Raw genomic sequence first — 17,559 nt, 5'->3', positions numbered from 1 at the left:
ATGAGAGATGGTGGATGACGGGGCACGCTAAAAAACAAGACCGGAAGGGTAGGGTTTGAACTACAAGATGTGTGGTGCGCGACAAGCAGATCTAACAATGACAGCAAGCCATCAGAGACAAAATCACGAGGGGTTCACCATGAAGTGGTGTTGTAGCGCCGTAGCTAAAGGAGGATGGGTACTGGTAACGTAACACAACACTTACACAACCATGTTGGATAGTGACAATTAATGATATTGTCGCGCTGCGTGGGCATACCTAAACAAGTGCTAATAAGATGGTGGTCAGCTACATGATTGATGTTTGTTACTAAATTTCCATCTAAGGGTCTAGAAATTTGACCAAACTGCAAAATGAGAACTTCTAATTGAGTGTCGTATAGTTGTCCCCCCCCCCCCCCCCCTTTTTTTTTTTTGTTACGGTAGCTAGAGCAACGGAGGTGCCAACTAAAGTGGTGCCGTTTGAAAGTTGAAACCACATACTACTATGTAATACAGTAGTAGCTTTCCTTTGGTGTGATGACTAGGCTCGACTGATATCACTAAAAGTGCTACCAAAACCTTGGACCCTATTGATTAGTAAATCTTTCACGGGATGAGCTAGATGACAGTGAGAAGGGTGATGCCCAGACGGTTGGTTTGGGTGAACCTTCCATTTAAATTTTCATGGTACCACCATTGCCCATGCTCGGACAGTCGGACAGACATATCTGGTAGCTAGTACCGCCCTGACGAGAAAGGCATCATTGGTGGGCTTGCTGGTCCAATGACCGGACCTAACAAACCAACAGCCTTTTACTACTCATTGACGAATGTTTTGGAAGGGAGTGTGACGAGAGCCGACTGCATGCAGAATGAGCCAGCGATCAGCTGCATGATCTCCAGTCAGAAACACATTTTACATACTCGAACCACTTTTCTTGTTTGGACCCATTGGCGGTTGTTGAGTGTCTACATGGGTTTTGTTCACTTGCTTTGGAGCTCTATTGTTCTACGATGTTTCACTTGCTATGGAATGCTGAAATTCTGGTCGTTCTTATATTTTTATTCGGAAATTCTATATATGAATATCGAGTATGCTTGGACCCATGATAGCTTACTAGACAAGACCCCATACTTCGTTTTTCATATGTGCCAACATAAAATCTGATGTATCAATACACGTATGAAGAAACATGTAAAGAGGTATGGTTAAGTCCAAAAAACCCTTTGCTTTTTTAGTAGACACTAACATTAGAACAGTAGAAGACACAAACGTTACTAGTACGATACACATGAAAGCGTTCCTATCATTTTTAAAAGTCCTCTGATTAGAAGTAACAAAAAAAAAATCACGTTTCATACATCCTATAATTCTGCTCGTCCTTACATTTCTCAAGTGAAATTCTACATTTTTCATGTCAATATCGAGTATGCTTGGACCCATGATAGCTTACTCCATATTTTGGTTTTCATGCATACCAACAAAAAACTAGTTGCGTTGATATACACACGAGAAAACATGTGAAGATGTATGATTAGGTTCACAATAACCCTTTGCTTTTTTTTAAACAATAATGATAGAACCACAATAGCAAATATAAGCCTTACTAGTACGATACGCATGAAAACGTTCCTCCTAATTTTAAAAACCCTCTGATTTAGAACCAACCTAGAAAAATATTACCCTACAGATATTCTAGAATTCTACTCGTTCTTACATTTCTCGAGGAAAATTCAACAGTTATCATATCAGTAATTATCAAATATCGAGTATGCTTAGACCCATGACGTCGCCTACCACATTCTCAAGGAAAATTCAACAATGTAAAGATCAATATCGATGGTTTGGACCCATAATCTCTAGTATCAACATTCAGTCAAATTTTTTCATTTTGAGTGGTCAGCCATATACTCATATTTGGTCCGGAAGTCAGAGGTTTCCAATTCCGTTTCTCCTGTGCTACTAGCCTACTACTCGGTTCCATTCCCCGTGCGTGCGAGCCGTGCCGGTGACCGGAGTCCGGCCCATCTCGCACGCTCCCCCCACACGTGAGCACCGATTCCCTGCACTGACTGACAGCCTCGCATCTTGAGAGAAGAGAGAGAAAGAAAGGGAAAAAAAGAGAGAAAGGAAAAGGAAAATGAAAAAGGAAAAGTCACAAGCAAGCGAGCTAGATCCAAAGAAGGCCATAAAAAAACAGCGGTCAAAGTGTCAAACTTGCCACCCCACGCCCCTCTTATACGCAACGCACCCCCCTCCCCCACCAGGCCACCACCTCCTCGTCTTCGCCTCACTCTCTAACCAGACACAACCACCCACGGCCACCACGGCAGCGCCACCTCCGCAGCAGAAGAATCAGACATGAAGCAGTGGAAGTCCCTCGTCGCGCTGCACTCCTCCGCGCCGTCCTGCTTCCCGCAGCCGCCGTCGCTGTGCCCCTCGCCGCCGAGGGAGGAGGGGAAGCGCCGGCCGGAGAAGGAGCAGGCGGTGAGGCTGGTGGGGTGCGATGGGCGGGTGCGGAGGTACTGCCCCCCGGTCACAGCGCGGGAGCTGATGCAGCAGCACCCGCGGCACCTGGTGTGCCGCGCGGACGCGCTGCTCATCGGGGAGAAGATCCCGGCCGTGGCGCCCGCCGAGGAGCTGCAGCCCGGGCAGGCCTACTTCCTCCTCCCCGCGCACCTCTTCCACTCCGTCCTCTCCTTCGTCTCCCTCGCCTCCTCGTTGCTGCTCCTCCTCTCCACCTCCGCGGCTGGCGGCGGCAAGGACGGCAAGAGCAAGAACCGGCTCTTCGAGCTCCACCGCACCGCCTCCGGCACGCTCCAGATCAAGTTCTCCGACGACTTCCTCGTCGGCGCCGACGCCGCCGCCGCCGCCTCCGAGCCCAAGAAGCCCGCGGTGCTGCGCGGGGACGCGCGGCTGGAGAAGGATTACGAGGAGCTGGTTGGGTACGGCAAGTCCCGGCGCTGGGCGCCCAAGCTGGAGACCATCCAAGAAGTCGTCGTCTCCGCGGCGGTGGCCGCCGCCGCCGCCGGTGTCAGCGCGGAGAGGAGGAAGAGCCGAGCGCTCCCATTCCTCGGCAGGCTCGGCAGCAGGCGGCGGCGTGACGCGTCGTCCGCCTCCTCCGCGCTGTCCTGCGGCAATGGCAGCGCGGTGGCGTGCTCCGGCTAGAGAAATCGTTTAGGAATGGGAGGGTAATCAAGATTTGGGTTTTGGCGAGGACGCCGCTGCTGCGTCCTCATTTGTAATTACAGGGAAACCAACAATTTTTGGTGCGAATCTGTACATGGCAAATTTCTGGTTCCTCCACCGTTTGATACTCTTGATTTCCAAAAAAGAATTCGATTTGCGCAAGGGTATAGTATAATACCATTACCAGCAGCCTCTCGCATTTCTTGTGGGCGGCGCACACAGAAAATGAGGTGCCATACCAATGCGTTATCTGGTCCGTCAGAAACCGCGGCAGACGATGACGGGAGCCTGAACTTCTCCGTCGTCCGGACAACCATGGGCGATTCACCGGCGACCAGCCTCCTCCTCGACTCACCTCAGCCGCGCAGCCATGGGCGAGCTTCATCAGGGGATAGCAATTCGAATCTAGTAACTTGTTTTTCAGAGGAGATTATTCGAATCCAAGCAAGCAAGCAGATCAGGTGACATCACCGCTCTAGTTCTAGGTCCAAGCTGAAGGTAGGAGGATCCGAATATGCCCCCGCTATGCCCGTTCTGATGCTCATCTCAAAAGAAAAGAAGACGACGATGACCAGGGCTTAGCTAGCAAGCAAAGCGAAGGGTGATTGGCTGCAAAGCTCTAAAATTGAATATACACAAGAATATATAAATGACTTATCTTATTTACATTATAAATTAAAAATATATACTTAAATCATTTTGTATTTACATACAATTGCTATATCTGAGGTGAATCTAGCCGTCAGAGTTCTGCGATCAAAATAATACGCGTACTGCTCCAGCTCAATGCACGAGCTGATGAACAAATTAAAGTGATAGAAAGAGGGGTGGCAGCACGTTCCCCGAGGTAAACAGATCGGGAATCGCGCATGATACTTCCAGCTCACTCTTCGATCGCTATCTTCCCCCCTCGAGTCGAAGCTTGGCTTAGCATGATCCCAGCAGTGGCCCCAGCCTGGCAGTGACACTATCCATGGTGTTTGTGTCTCCACTTTCCAGCTCCTTCACACGTGGACTGGACCATGAGTGACACTATACAAAAAATTGAAATTGGAAATCATGTGGGCCCTCAGCTTTAAGAGAGCCGCTCGCAGTTTTGACCTGGCGGTCAAAGATGCATGGGCCCGGCACTGGATCCGGGCTTCCGGGCTCCATTATCTACTCCATCAACCTTCGCCCATTGTTTATCCGTCTAGGTCTAGCCATAGATCAGCTTGAGCCACCGTGTAGAGATCGAAGCCTTATTTGAGTGGCTAGTGGAGACGTTGTGTCCTTGCCTATTAGAAATTATAAAACCTCTTTTTTTTTCTTGTTGTATGTTTTATTAGGATAATTTTTTTAATAATAGATAATATACTCATCAACAATGAGATATCTATGTTGACTTCTTCAATAAAAATAGTAGTACCTCTATCCATTAGAAATTTACCCATGTATTTTCTCGTTATGTCTCTCATCAAGATGTAATTTTCTTTCTGTGGTGACTTTATCAATATCTAAACTATGTATCTTCAATCTTTAGTAGATTTTATAGGAATGCGTGTGTGTATATATATATCGGTGTGAATAAGGAGGGTGTATCCGTGTTGTACTACAATTTCTAAATAAATTAAGCCACCGTGTAGTTATCTAGTACTACTCCGACTAAATTGTGTATTGTGCAATCAGTCAATTAGCAGTAGAGGTTAACAGCAGGCTTGCTTAGCCACTCATTGTAATTTGCACGCAACGCAAGCCCGGCCCAGATGAAAGTTAACTAGCTACATCTGCTTTACTAGCCTTTTTTCTTCTCCTTCTTCCCTTTCCTTTTGCTTTTGAATCCTTGCTTTTCAAAACAGGGTACATCCAAAACTGGCCGACGTGATGCTGCAACTTTATATCGCGTACTATGCACGACTGTTCCTACATGTCTCATGCAAACCTTTGTTGACCTTGACCAGCACCGTGAAATTGCAAAGCATGCATGGTGTGTCACGTTCTACTGATAGTACTATTCTCAATGCTAACATTCACTCATAGATCTCTTGTAGGAATTATGGTTCTTAAAGAAATGTACATAGGTGAAACGTACTCCCTATGCGCTCAGACTAATGAGGCACGGATCAATTGTAGGCGATGATGAAGATCGCTCACGTACCACAACATAGAAGAAAATATACTTGGTCTGTTCTATTTTTATATGTCGTTGTTAACGTTTGACAGTCTGAGATGTAGTTCAGCTTTTGGCTGTAAAATACAACATATTAAGCTATGGATGATATGAAAAGGCAAATATTATTGGCAATATCTAGAAGGGAGATTACATCTAGCTATCCACATCATTTTCTAATATGTGACCTTATATCATTAGGCCATTTCATAATAAATATATCACCATAAGCAAACAAACTAAACAAACATTATTCAATTGTACCTCAGTTGTGGTCCCAAAATTTGAACGTAATATTATGGGGAGCAGGGTTTAGACAATTCACTAAAATTCAACTAAAACTGCTATAAGAGGCAACTAATCCGCTAAAAATGCTAGAATTTACCTAAAATAAATCTATAATTGAAAAACCCTAAAATTAACATAAAATCATTTAAAGTGTATCTAAAATCATCTAGCATTGAACAATAATCGATCTATGCATTTACTAGCATCGGCATCATCATCCACCCATACTAAGGGGGGTGTGGTGGAGGATGTTAGGGCTAGGGGCGTGAGCGGTGGAGGATATTAAGGTGCAAGAGGTCGGGGCCATAGTGGCACGGCGGTGGAGGAGGTCAGGGCTATGGTGGTGTGGTGGACTGGTGGAGGACATCAAGCTAGGATCATGTACGGTGAAGGATGTCACAACCAGGTGGCGTGGTGGAGGACGTCGAGGACGTGACAGTGCACAATGGTTGAGGTCGGGGTTGGATGTGCAGTGGAATAGGTTAGGGTCGGTCGGTGCATGGTGAAGAGGTCATGGTTGGGTGGGTGACGACAACCGTAGTGGCAAAATCAGCGGTGACGATGATAGAGAATCGGGAGGAGGGAAGGGTAATGATAAGGAGGAGGAGGAGGAGGTGACCATGATGTAGATCTGTCCAGAGCAAAGCAGAGAGATCAAGTAGAGTGAGAGAGTGAGAAAACCCTAATTACCTCCCGTGCGAATATAAAGCATCATCTCCTCGGCTTCCCAGCCCGATCGTTCATATTCCAAACAGTTTTACATGGGTAATAATAGAACCAATCTATAATGTTCAATTATCCCAAACTATTTTTTTCGCCTCCCGAGCTTACGGTAGACGGTTCGCTGAGAGGACCATCTTGCCTTACCTGTATTATCGACAGCCATATGCTGTTGGATATACGACGTTCTGTAGCACTGACTCCTCAAGTTACCCAGGCTAGTCTAGGTAAATCAACAATTAGTTTGCATCTCTTGTTGTCCATTCACCCACATCCTGGTACGAGGCGGTTGAAGGTTGAAAGTACTTCGTACTCTACCATGAAAGTTGAGCAGGACGATGCATGGGTCGAATCTGCTGGTTGCTTACCCTGAAAGGCTGCAACCGAACACCTGCTGCTGCTGTACCTCTCTGTATCCGCACACACGCCCTTGCCAGTCGTAGCAATGAAGCGAGCCCCATGTGCGGTCAAAGCGGGGTAGGGGGCGGACAGGATGCTGGTCAGATCGTGCGCTGCTGCTTTCTTTGCCTTGCTTTGCCCGCCGTGCGCGTGCGCCTTGCTTGCATCGCATGGACCGACAGATCCATCAATTCATGTGTTGTATAAAATATGCCTTTTTGGTTGCGTACAGTCTGCATATTTTAATTTTGATCATTAATATATGAATAAATTTCATAAAACTATAAGTATTTATATATAACTATCATAAAACTATAACTTTTCTAATAAATTTAAGAAAATTACAATTATTTGTACCTAGTAACATAAAATTATTATTATTTTATGTTTTACAAAATATTGTATAAAAAATATAGTTTTGTGTTACTAGAGCATAAGTACTCGTAGTTTATAAAACTCGTTTCAGAAGTTACATTTTTATGATAATTAAGTGTAAACAGTTATAATTTTACCAAATTTACTCTTAATATATTTTTGAATATTTTGATATTTTTTAAATGATATAGATAGATTTATTTTGAAAATATTTTCTTGCTATAACTTTAGAGTGATGCTATTGTTCATGTGACTAAAAAAATATTTTGTTTCAGTTGATGAACGACATCCGTCGAATCTTGATCGAATGATCATCCTCCCTTTTTCTTCCTTCGACCAATTATTAGCCATGTGCGTGCTGGCGTGAACAACTCACCCCTTAATGCCTGCACGCGTCACCGACCGCTCGCGTGCTCACCCCTTCTTCCCACCATTCTCCATCCCTTTCTGACGGCGCTCCCTCCGTCGCACTAACCCAACGTCCTTATCTTCCTCGCCCGAGCACTGGTCTACTAGCTATCCTTCGCCGTCCATGGCTGACGGCACCTCCACACTGTCCTCACGTCTGCCTCCTTCGCCAAGTCAGTCTCTCTCCCTGTGACCTCTTTTAAATCTGACGACGAAAGAGCCTCGGCCCCAAATCAACCCTCTCCCGTAAGCCACAGCGTTCTTCATCGTCTTATCGATGCATCTCATTTTTAGTGCTAAAAATTAGAAAGCGTTACATCTTATTTATATTTTGCATGTATTTTATGAGTAATTTCTGATCAAAATTACACGTCAATGTCCTACACTGTTTAAGAACTGGAGGAAGCATCACTGAATGGTGTGGTCAAGACGCATGCAGGTCACGCATCGCACGCGCGGCTCGAACGACACGCAGCACATGCGCCCCTACGCCTATGATCCAGTAGGGGGAGACAGAGAGAGACTGTATCGACCAGAGAGCACTGTGCAGAGGTTGGCGAGAAAGATTAAAAAAAAGATGCATCTCTAATCATTCACTAACAGCAAAACTAGCTTATCTGAAAATCTCTCCAGCAGAGGACAACAGCTTTAGTTACTACTACGCCTTACTGTCACCTCACCATGAAAGCTAAACCTCCTCTGCTTGCCGCTAATCATCGGTCAGTCAGTGGCCAGCTAGAAATCACCACAAAAACTTACCATCTCCATTTGCCACCGCGCATGAATTGACCGTTCCCGAGATCCAGAAGCTAGCAGGAGAGTGCGTGCCATCTTCCACTAGCTATAGTCATGGCCGCCGCCGTGATGCGTGTCGTCGAGGCCGGACAAGACGAGCAGGCAAAGCTGAAGCTAGCCAGGCGGGCAGGCCGTCCGAGTGCTGCATCGCTGATGCGCAAGCAGCACCCCCAGGTTCGTTCCAGATGTCGCCGCCAATCCAGAGGATCTCACACCTTCGTCATGGTGCAGCTAGCGATCGAGCAGATGATCACAAAGGCTGCAAGTGTCGAGGTGTGATTCAAGTCCATGGCGACGCCGGCGAGCCACAGTCCAGATTCGCTTGTGCAAACTCGATGGCCCCCTGGATGAACATCTTGTATGCTGGCTTCCATTTGAGAAAGAGATTGGGTTGGGTCGTTTGGGCCCATGGGCCTCCATTTGTGGTTTGTCAAACAGTTCACTTAGGCCATGAGATACGGAAAAGAATTACGCGTTCATTTTAACTGTCCTAACATTTAGTAAACCCATTTCAATGTGCTATAGCTCCATGATTATTGGTCGAGCTAAGTAAATTTTGTTTGGAACTCGAAAATCTCATTGGAAACTAATCAATTCTCCAAAGAATTATGCGTTTCAAATAGAGCATTTTCTAATCGTCCCGGTCCTTGTGGCGCATGTCATTCCGACAGAACACGGTGGCGGAGCCAGGAATTACACCCCGCGGGTTCAAGTGTAACCAAACCCCATGGACTAATGGATAAATAGTTATAGCCAGGCTAATAAATAGTATTTGTAGCGACCGCTATTGCGATAGTGGACTCTGCCACTACCGCGTTGAGATAGTGGGTTGTAACTTTACGGTCGCAATATCACTTAGCGGGTTGCAATTGCGGTGCACAATTATGCTTGTTAGGTCGCAATGGGTTGTTAATTTATGTTGTATAAAACCTAGCATCAATCACGGCCGCCGCCCCGGCTGCGCTCCAGTCCAGTGCTTGTGCACTCCACAGCCTCCGGCCGGCCGCCTACCAGCCCCACCGACCGTGCTCCAATCTAGACATCCAGTGCTTGTACCTTCCATGGCTGCCGGCCTGCCAGCCACCGCAACCTAGTGTCAACCCTTAACCGTGAGTTCGTCATGAGGACTGAGGAGCCACCGGCCCACTGCCTGCCTATCATGACGACCGAGGAATCGTGGATCCAGACATCCAGTGCTTTGTGCTCCTGCTCCATGATCACCAGCCCGCAGCATGCCAGCGCCACTAGTAAGATCTTCCAAATAGACTTTACAAGACTTTGGATTTGCTGATCAGTTTTGCTTGTTATTTGGTTGCTGATTGCTATTTTACCATGTTATTAAGTCAAATATCATGATCTTTACTCAATATTGTAAGTAATTTTTAAATTCCGCTATTGGAACTTTACATCCACAATATCGTCCGATATCTATAATCTGCTACCCAACACCAATCCGCTACCAACTCACTCTCTGCTACTTATTAGCTTGGCTATAGCATTCAGTCTTGTTTCAAAAAGAAAAAGAAAATGGAAGTTCACTCACAAGCAGCTAACAGCAACATAGTCATGGCGCGCGCGAACTGGCGCAGCAGTCTTGGCAACATCGCCGTCACAATTCACAAGATTGTAGACTAATCTGCCGAATTTCTCCTAGGAGTATCGAGTCCCGGGCGGCGGAGCGCCGTCGAGCTCGGGGTGCTGTGTCCCCAGCAGAGGGTAGTACGAGCCGCCGGGAGGCGGCGGGTAGGTGATAGCCGCGTCCGGCGGCGGCGGGTAGTACGGCAGTGCACGGTCTACTGTGCTCGGTAGTACTGGGTACGTCGAGCCTGAGTCCGGCGGCGGCGGCGGCGGGTAGGTGCTGGTCGGAGGGGCCAAATTGGACGCCGGTGGTGGGTAGCCGCTCGGCGGTGGCGGCGGGTAGGTGCTGGTCGGAGGGGCCAAATTGAACGCCGGTGGTGGGTAGCCGCTCGGCGGTGGCGGCGGGTAGTTGGTCGGCGGTGGAGGCGGGTAGCTGGTGATGTACTGTGCCGGAGGCGCCGGACAAGCTGTGCATGAGGCCGGTGCGGGTGGGTATGTTGTGACAGGCGCCGCCGGCGGTGGGTAGCTGCTGCTGTTTGGCGCCGCAAAGTGTGGATTCGTCCTCATAGGGTGCGGCGGCGGCGAAGGGTAGCTGTTCGAAGGAAACAAGTCTTGCAACGGCGGGTAGAGAGAAGCGGACACTGGCGGTGGCGGCAGCGGGTAGCCGCCGCTGTGCGGCGCAAAATTTGCCGTCGCTGGAGCTGGATACGCCGCGCTCGGAGGAGGCGCGCAGAAAAGGCTTGGATTTTGCTCCGGCTGCGCGCCGTCGGGCACCGGGTAGATCTGCGGCTGCGGACGCACGCCACCGGCGGCTCCGCTGATGGCGTAGGCGAAGCTGAGCGTACCGTTGGGCTTGCCATCGGGGGCGCTCACCTGGTAACTGACGTGCCGCAGCGATGCGCCGTCGCCTCCTCGTCCTCCGGCCGCCAGGCCCGCGACTGGCACGCCGGCCGTGCCGACGAGCTTGTTGCCGAGGAACGGCACCTGCGCCTTCACCTCGATCTGCAACAGCTGCGCCTGCCCATCTCCGTCGATGTCAAACGCGAGCACCGCGCCGTCCCAGTCTGGGTTCTCGCCGCCGTTGGGATCAGGTGGCGTCTCCTCCCTGCGGCCGCCGAGGGATACCGCGGCGTAGAGCGGTGGCTTCTGGAACGGGACGAAGGACCTGACGCCGCGGCAGGAGATGGACCTGATGGTGATGCGCCGGCCGCCGGCGCCGGCGTGTGAGGCCGACGACATGGCCGGCTGCTTGGAGCTCAGCGCGGTGGGATGGAGTCTATCTGAGGCCGGCTTGGATGATGGATCTGTAGATTTGAGGATTGGACCATGTGTTTTGACTGGCAGATGGGTGCTTGTATAGTACAACGGACTGTTCTTGGCTGCAAACGGATATTATTTTTAGTATTCGTATAATTCATTTTTTGAAAGACAGAGAAAGATTTCATCTTTAAATTTGTTCTGCTTTGCTCTTGTCACTTGTACTTTCCTTCTACTAGTATGCTCTTAAAAGAAGAAAAAAGGACTTCAATTTGTCAAATGATAATTCAACTGCTATGAGATAAAAATTAAAAAGGTATGAAGTTGGGTAGAACCGTAGAAAGCTTGCATTTCATTGTTACCTAGTAAGGTGCCCATGGGTGTGGTATGCATCGGTTCTAAAATCTCACACAATATATCTATTTTATTTGGCAGACAATTAGAACAAACATGATGTTAAAGATAAAACTTAATTTCATAAAGCAAAAGTGTTCCAGATGTCTGAGATTTAACATTACAACAAAGTCTTGTTTCTTGTCCAACATAAACATGACCAAAAATAACTTACTACAATGATATCTAAGAGACATCTAGGTACCGGTAACAAAGAAATGCATATCTCGCACCTTTTCTGTAACTTGATAACATGGACATGTGCAGCTACGACACTAGGATGTGATTTTAGAAGAGCAGTACATTGCGATCTTCTAATTTGGCTCTAAACATACATATGACCAGATCGAAACTGATCTTGTGGCGGCGGGCCAAGCTCAAACTTACCAGTGATCTCTTCCCGGTTTGGTTGCAAGTGATAGTGATGAAAATGTTAGATTTACCATACTTCTGCACTAGATGTCTAAGTATCTTTATTTCATCTCTATCGCCACTGTAAACAATTACGTGAGAACTAATGTTGTTTTGTCTTTCCAATGGAGAAGCTAGGTGTAGGGCATGGAGGAAGAAGAAATTAGACATGAATAAAAGCTTTGTATGTAGACTATTAATATCACTATCTGTGTAGGTGATGGTTAGACTGTTGCCTATGATGGTCAGACCGTCAGTCACTGAGCACTTAATCTTTAGGGCAAAGTTTCATACACTCTCTCAAACTAATATATCATCTAATATGTAATGCAAAGTGGTAACTATTAATACCTCAAGTAAATGAACATCAACCTCTCTTTATAGTACAACATCTATTCTTAATAATCTGATCATTTTTTTCTAATCACCATTGATCGGTAAAAGAAAAATATCTTATTTGATACATTTACCTTGAGCTAACATCTTCATATTATTTTTACACATGCATCTTCTACTCTTTCCTTATTTCCGGTACTAACCTTTCATATCACTCAATTTAACGCTTTAGTCCACAAATATATGTTGTCATTAATTATCAAAATACTAATTATGGGTCTAGATGCTTCATGCGAGGTCGAGGTTACGACAAGGCGCACGATCATGGTGGGTTAGCAGCGACAACGAGGGGTCCAAGTGTGAAGCATCTAGACCTCTAATTCATGTTTCGGTAATTAATGACTAACATGTTTAAATGAGTTATAAAAAGGTTAGTTCTAAAGATATTGCGAAGCTAGAAGAAGCATGTGTGAAAGATGTGTAAATGGCTAGCTCAAGGCAAAGGCATAAAATATAGGGTATTTTTTTTGCTGATCAAAAGTGATTAGAAAAGAAAAATTGATCAGATTAATAGGATAAGTGTTGTACTATTAAGGGGTTGATATACGTTTACTTGAGATATTAAAAGTGCCACAATCGCTCAAACTTGTATTTCATCTAGAGCGAGGAATTTAGTTTGACAAGAACCAAAGAAAACAAATCTTTCGATGTTATGTGTTGTGGCGGTCTGACTACTAGAAGTGGCCGATCAGTCCACTGTATAGAAAAGATATTTTCTGTGAGTTTCATGTGTGACGGTTAGACCGTTGGGCATGGTCGGTCTGACTATTATATAATCTTGGTTGATGTTCAGTAAAAGTTTAGCCCCGGTCTGATCATGTGTATAGCTCGATCTAACCATCAAGGAACAGAGGGATTTGGACTCTCTACTCGTGCGGTGGTCTGACCACCAAGGCCAGACGATCTGGCCGCCGAGGCAAGCCATACTGACCGCTTGGGAATTGAGTGGGTACTCTGTTCCTGGCTTGCGGTCTGACCACTAGACACATGTTAGAGTAGTCATCATGCTTAGTGGCCGTTATACAACTAGCGGTCTGACCGTCAGAACCGCAGAGCTATCAAATCAATAGCAACAATCATATTTTCAATGGTGAGCTATAAATAGACGTTTGGCTGGTTCAAGGGGACACTCTAGCACTTCACTATAATACATTGAAGCACTTGTCCTCTTTCTCTCACTCTTTTAGTTTAGTGGTTGCATATCTGAGAGTGTGAGAACATCTAGTGTATAACTTTGAAGAGTTTGAGCATTGAGGCACTAGTAATCCTTTAAGAAAGTGTCATCGACTTGTTACTCTTGGAGGTTGCCGCCTCTTAGATAGCTTGGAGGTGGTTGCGCCGTTGAGCACTTTAAAGAAGCTTGTAAAGGAGCTACGGTGGTGTTTGTGAGAGGATTTGAGCACGTCTCATCGGAGCGGCGAAGTATTACTTTAGTAGAATCGAAGTATTAAATAGTTCATTGCTTTATTCCGGTTTAAGATCAAGTTATTCGGTGTGAGTCATTTCTTGTGTGAGAATTGGATATTTGATAGAGAAGCGATTAAAAACTTGAACTCACCTCAATGTGGATTAGAGATGATCGGCAAATCACCGATACCACGAGAACAACTTATCGGACTAGAAGATAAATTGTTATGTCACCCTAGAATTGCAAATTTTGATATAATTCTTAGTTGTTTCATATTGCTCTAGTGTTCTTTAGTTTGTTTTCACAAATTTTCTTGATCGCTAAGTAATTAATTTTAAAATAATTTATTCACTCCTTTCTAATTGGTATCTTAGATCCTACAAAGTGGTGTGGTGCCGCCCAGATCGGAGTGAACGACGAGGGGAGCCTGAGATGCAGGCGGAGCTGACAGGGCTTGTGATTGAGCCGTTGCAAGTGGGGGGAGTTGGATGATTTGAGAGGGGAACAAATAGGATGACTGGTTTCTCGGTTTTTGTCTAGTGCTTATTAGATGGCAGGTGTGGTAGGGCTGAATTCCTCCACGAGGGCAGCGAGTAGGTAGTTTCTTTATTTCTTTCTATTTTAATAAAAAAACAAGCTGATAGTTTCAGATATGTTTAGGTCACCTGTGCTGTGAGCTACATATTAAATATTGCAAATAGTTGGATAATATATACTGCATTTATTTCTTGAGGCAAATATGATCAATTCAAGATATATACATGCTATCCGTATACACTCTAGACAAAATAGAAACAGAAAAATGCCTAGCATCCGCAGTTCCTCATCTTAACACTCTTCTTCCTCCAATGACTCATCACTGATAACTATACATGTCCCTTTCCTCCTTTTCTTCTCCCAGTTTTCTTCATTTGTACACTCAATGATGTTTGTGCGACGTGTGTGACTTCGAGAGGCTACCACACACGTGTAGAACAATATTTGTCAACACTTATAAAAAATTATAAGATTTATCTTCAAGCAAAAAGTACGAATATTATTTGAGAGTACCAATTTCTAAATATATAGGCCCCTAAAATGAGGCTTCCTATAGGCCGGTCGGCCGAGACTAACAACAAGGCCGGTCAGCCCAATAAGGTCCACGAAACTGTTTTATTCGTTTTTCTTTTCTCATTTTCATTTTTCTTTCTGATTTCTTTTCTGTTTTGTGTATAGTTTAACATTTCACGACACCAATTCAATATTTTGAAAAAAATAGGTTTAATATTTTCACACAAAATATTGAAGTAGTACATTCAAAATATTGAATTTAAACAAAATTAAAAGAAGGAAAAAATATTCATATTAAATCTCATTTTATTGCATTAATTCAAAAACACATGGTGGTTCAGGCAGATTCTCGAAAACAGAGTTACGGTTAAAGCGAGTTGAAAAGAATCTTCCTCCCACCTCACTCATCCATAACTTGACACGTGTTGACGTTTCCCTTCCTACCCGACCCACCATCCGTATCTTAGGCGAATCCAACATACACAACACAGTAGACTACTCCAAAGTTCTTTGATTTTTTTATTTATATATTTTTTATTTCAAAATTAACAAAAATGTGCATCTATTTTGAAAATTGATAGAAATGTACTCTGTCATCTAAGTCCACATAGCTCGTCAGCATGGATAGGGTGAGTACTTGTTGCCCGTTCATGCATGTAGTGGTGCACTGGTCTTCACTTTTGTCAGCCTATGCATTGGTCCTCACTTTCGTCAGTCCATGCAGGGACAGTGTTGCACTGGTGCGTGAATACAGTTTGTTTTTTTTGGGCTCACCGGCTGGTGCCTGTAGTAAAGAGTGTCTCGTTGGATCATGACCCGTGAGAATCGACACGCCCATGTCACGGTTGTGCCGGTGAAGACACTGGTGGAAGAGAAGACCCTGGCAGGAAGACATGGACTGGTGGGCTGAAGGGGAAGTGCTCGAGCGGGCAGGAGCCCTGTCCTGTTGGCCAAGCCATCCGATCTACCTCTGCTGATCTCCAATCCACCGACGATGACCAGCACGCCGCTGTCAATGACACCACCATTGCCTGGAAGTTGGAAGCACGAGGGCGACCGATTGCCAGGGTGGACCGATCATGCACCAGGGTCCGATGGCCGTCGCGATGAACTATGGAACCTGGGGTGGGCTATTGGGGATAGATCCCACCCAATTCCGGCTCCGGAGAAGGGTATGAGCTCTATCTCCTCGCAATTTTGCCATGTTGAGCACATGGGGGATGGGGCTGCTCGTTCTTGGACTGGGGGATACTCATTTCTGCCACCTCGAATGGACTTTCCCCAATTCGATGGGGGAAAACCTGCGAGTGTGGCGGCTAAAAAGTGAAGCCTATTTCTGGGTGTTCAGAGTTCAGATCCAACACTGGGTGGGCATTGCTACGATGCACTTGGTTGGGAGTGCCGCCTTGCGGTTGCAGACCAATCCGAGAGCTCAGCGCGCCAATTGGGGGGAATTTATGAAGGCACCGTGTGAGAAGTTCGGTAAGGGTGAGTTTCAAATTGGTGCAACAATTCAATCACCTTAGGAAGTCAGGAAGTGTTGCACAGCACAACGAGAGGTTCAACCAACTTATGCACGGACTCATTGCACATCACTCCTCGTGGGATCCCCAGTTCTTTGTTACTCATTTCCTTGATGGGCTCCAGGATGAAATCCGGTCTCCAGTCATACTTCATCGTCCTGTGGATTTGGATACTGCGATTGCTTTAGCCTACTTGCAGGAGGAGGTACTGGAGTCACCCCGTTCGCATAGTTCGCGGATGGATACAGCACCAGGACGATCAAGCTTGCGCATGGGGCTACCGCTTCCCCCATTGCCCAACAAGCCGCGAGTGAGCTCACCTCCTTCCTCGAATGATCGACGCAGTGTGGAGAGTGGTCGTGCTGTGTTGGGAGAAGATCGTTTGGCCATGCTCCGGAACCATCGCAGAGCTCAGGGACTCTGTATGAAGTGTGGGGGAAAATGGTCGCGGGAACATCGATGCGCATCCACAGTTCAACTTCATGTAGTGGAGGAAATGATTGAGTTCCTCAGTGGGCGGGAAAATTTCCCTGGAGTGCCGGATGAGGAACAATACTCAGGAACTGAAGGTGATCTGTTGTCAATTTCAGCTGCAGTTGTCAGTGGGGTTGATGGACCAAGGACTATCCGACTGATTGGGATGATCCAAAAGAACGAAGTATTGATGCTAATTGTCTCAGGAAGCACACATAGCTTTGTGAGTGAAAGGTTTGCTTGCAATCTGTCAGGCATCTGTAGAGAGCATTCTCCTCTGACAGCGCGGGTAGCTAAGGGGGGAAGGCTACAGTGTAGAAGGAGATGGTGAATTGTGAATGGTGGGTGCAAGGAGTGTCCTTTTTTTATAGATTTGAAGGTGTTATCACTGGGGAGCTATGATCTAATCATAGGAATGTATTGGTTGGAATCTTGCAGTCTTATGACAGTGCATTGGAAGCACAAGTTACTCTCCTTTGAGTATCAAGGACAGTGGGTTACCTTGAAGGGAAATTCAGTTGCAACATCAGAATGTAGCCTCATCTCAGCTTGTGAGCTTGATCATCTGATCACGAGAGATGCAGTCACTAGGATGGTGCAATTGTGCAACCTGGAGCTGGAAGCATCTACTGAACCATTGCCACCATCTATTGCAGACCTGCTACAAGAGTACATAAACATGTTTGTTGAACCTCAAGGTCTGCCACCCAGGAGGGACTATGACCATGCCACCCTTTTGCTCCCAGGAGACAAGCCAGTTAAT

General features: G+C 46.2%; 2 protein-coding genes across 2 annotated transcripts; one reads left to right on the top strand and one right to left on the bottom strand.

Annotated features, from left to right (window-relative positions):
* Positions 1-2,231: 2,231 nt before the first annotated feature.
* On the top strand, positions 2,232-3,284 carry LOC133886079 (uncharacterized). Its single transcript, XM_062325806.1, has one exon. The coding sequence runs from the start codon at positions 2,345-2,347 to the stop codon at positions 3,149-3,151; it is 807 nt and encodes a 268-aa protein (XP_062181790.1). The 5' UTR covers positions 2,232-2,344; the 3' UTR covers positions 3,152-3,284.
* A 6,357-nt stretch (positions 3,285-9,641) lies between these two features.
* Positions 9,642-11,211, bottom strand: LOC133887163 (leucine-rich repeat extensin-like protein 5). Its single transcript, XM_062327106.1, has one exon. It carries the CDS (start codon positions 11,121-11,123, stop codon positions 9,957-9,959), a length of 1,167 nt encoding a protein of 388 aa, XP_062183090.1. The 5' UTR covers positions 11,124-11,211; the 3' UTR covers positions 9,642-9,956.
* Positions 11,212-17,559: the final 6,348 nt, after the last annotated feature.

This window comes from Phragmites australis, chromosome 12 (assembly GCF_958298935.1).
Source record: "Phragmites australis chromosome 12, lpPhrAust1.1, whole genome shotgun sequence".
NCBI lineage: Eukaryota > Viridiplantae > Streptophyta > Magnoliopsida > Poales > Poaceae > Phragmites > Phragmites australis.
Note: the sequence above shows the minus strand (reverse complement) of the source record. Positions and strands in the feature narration are given on the sequence as shown.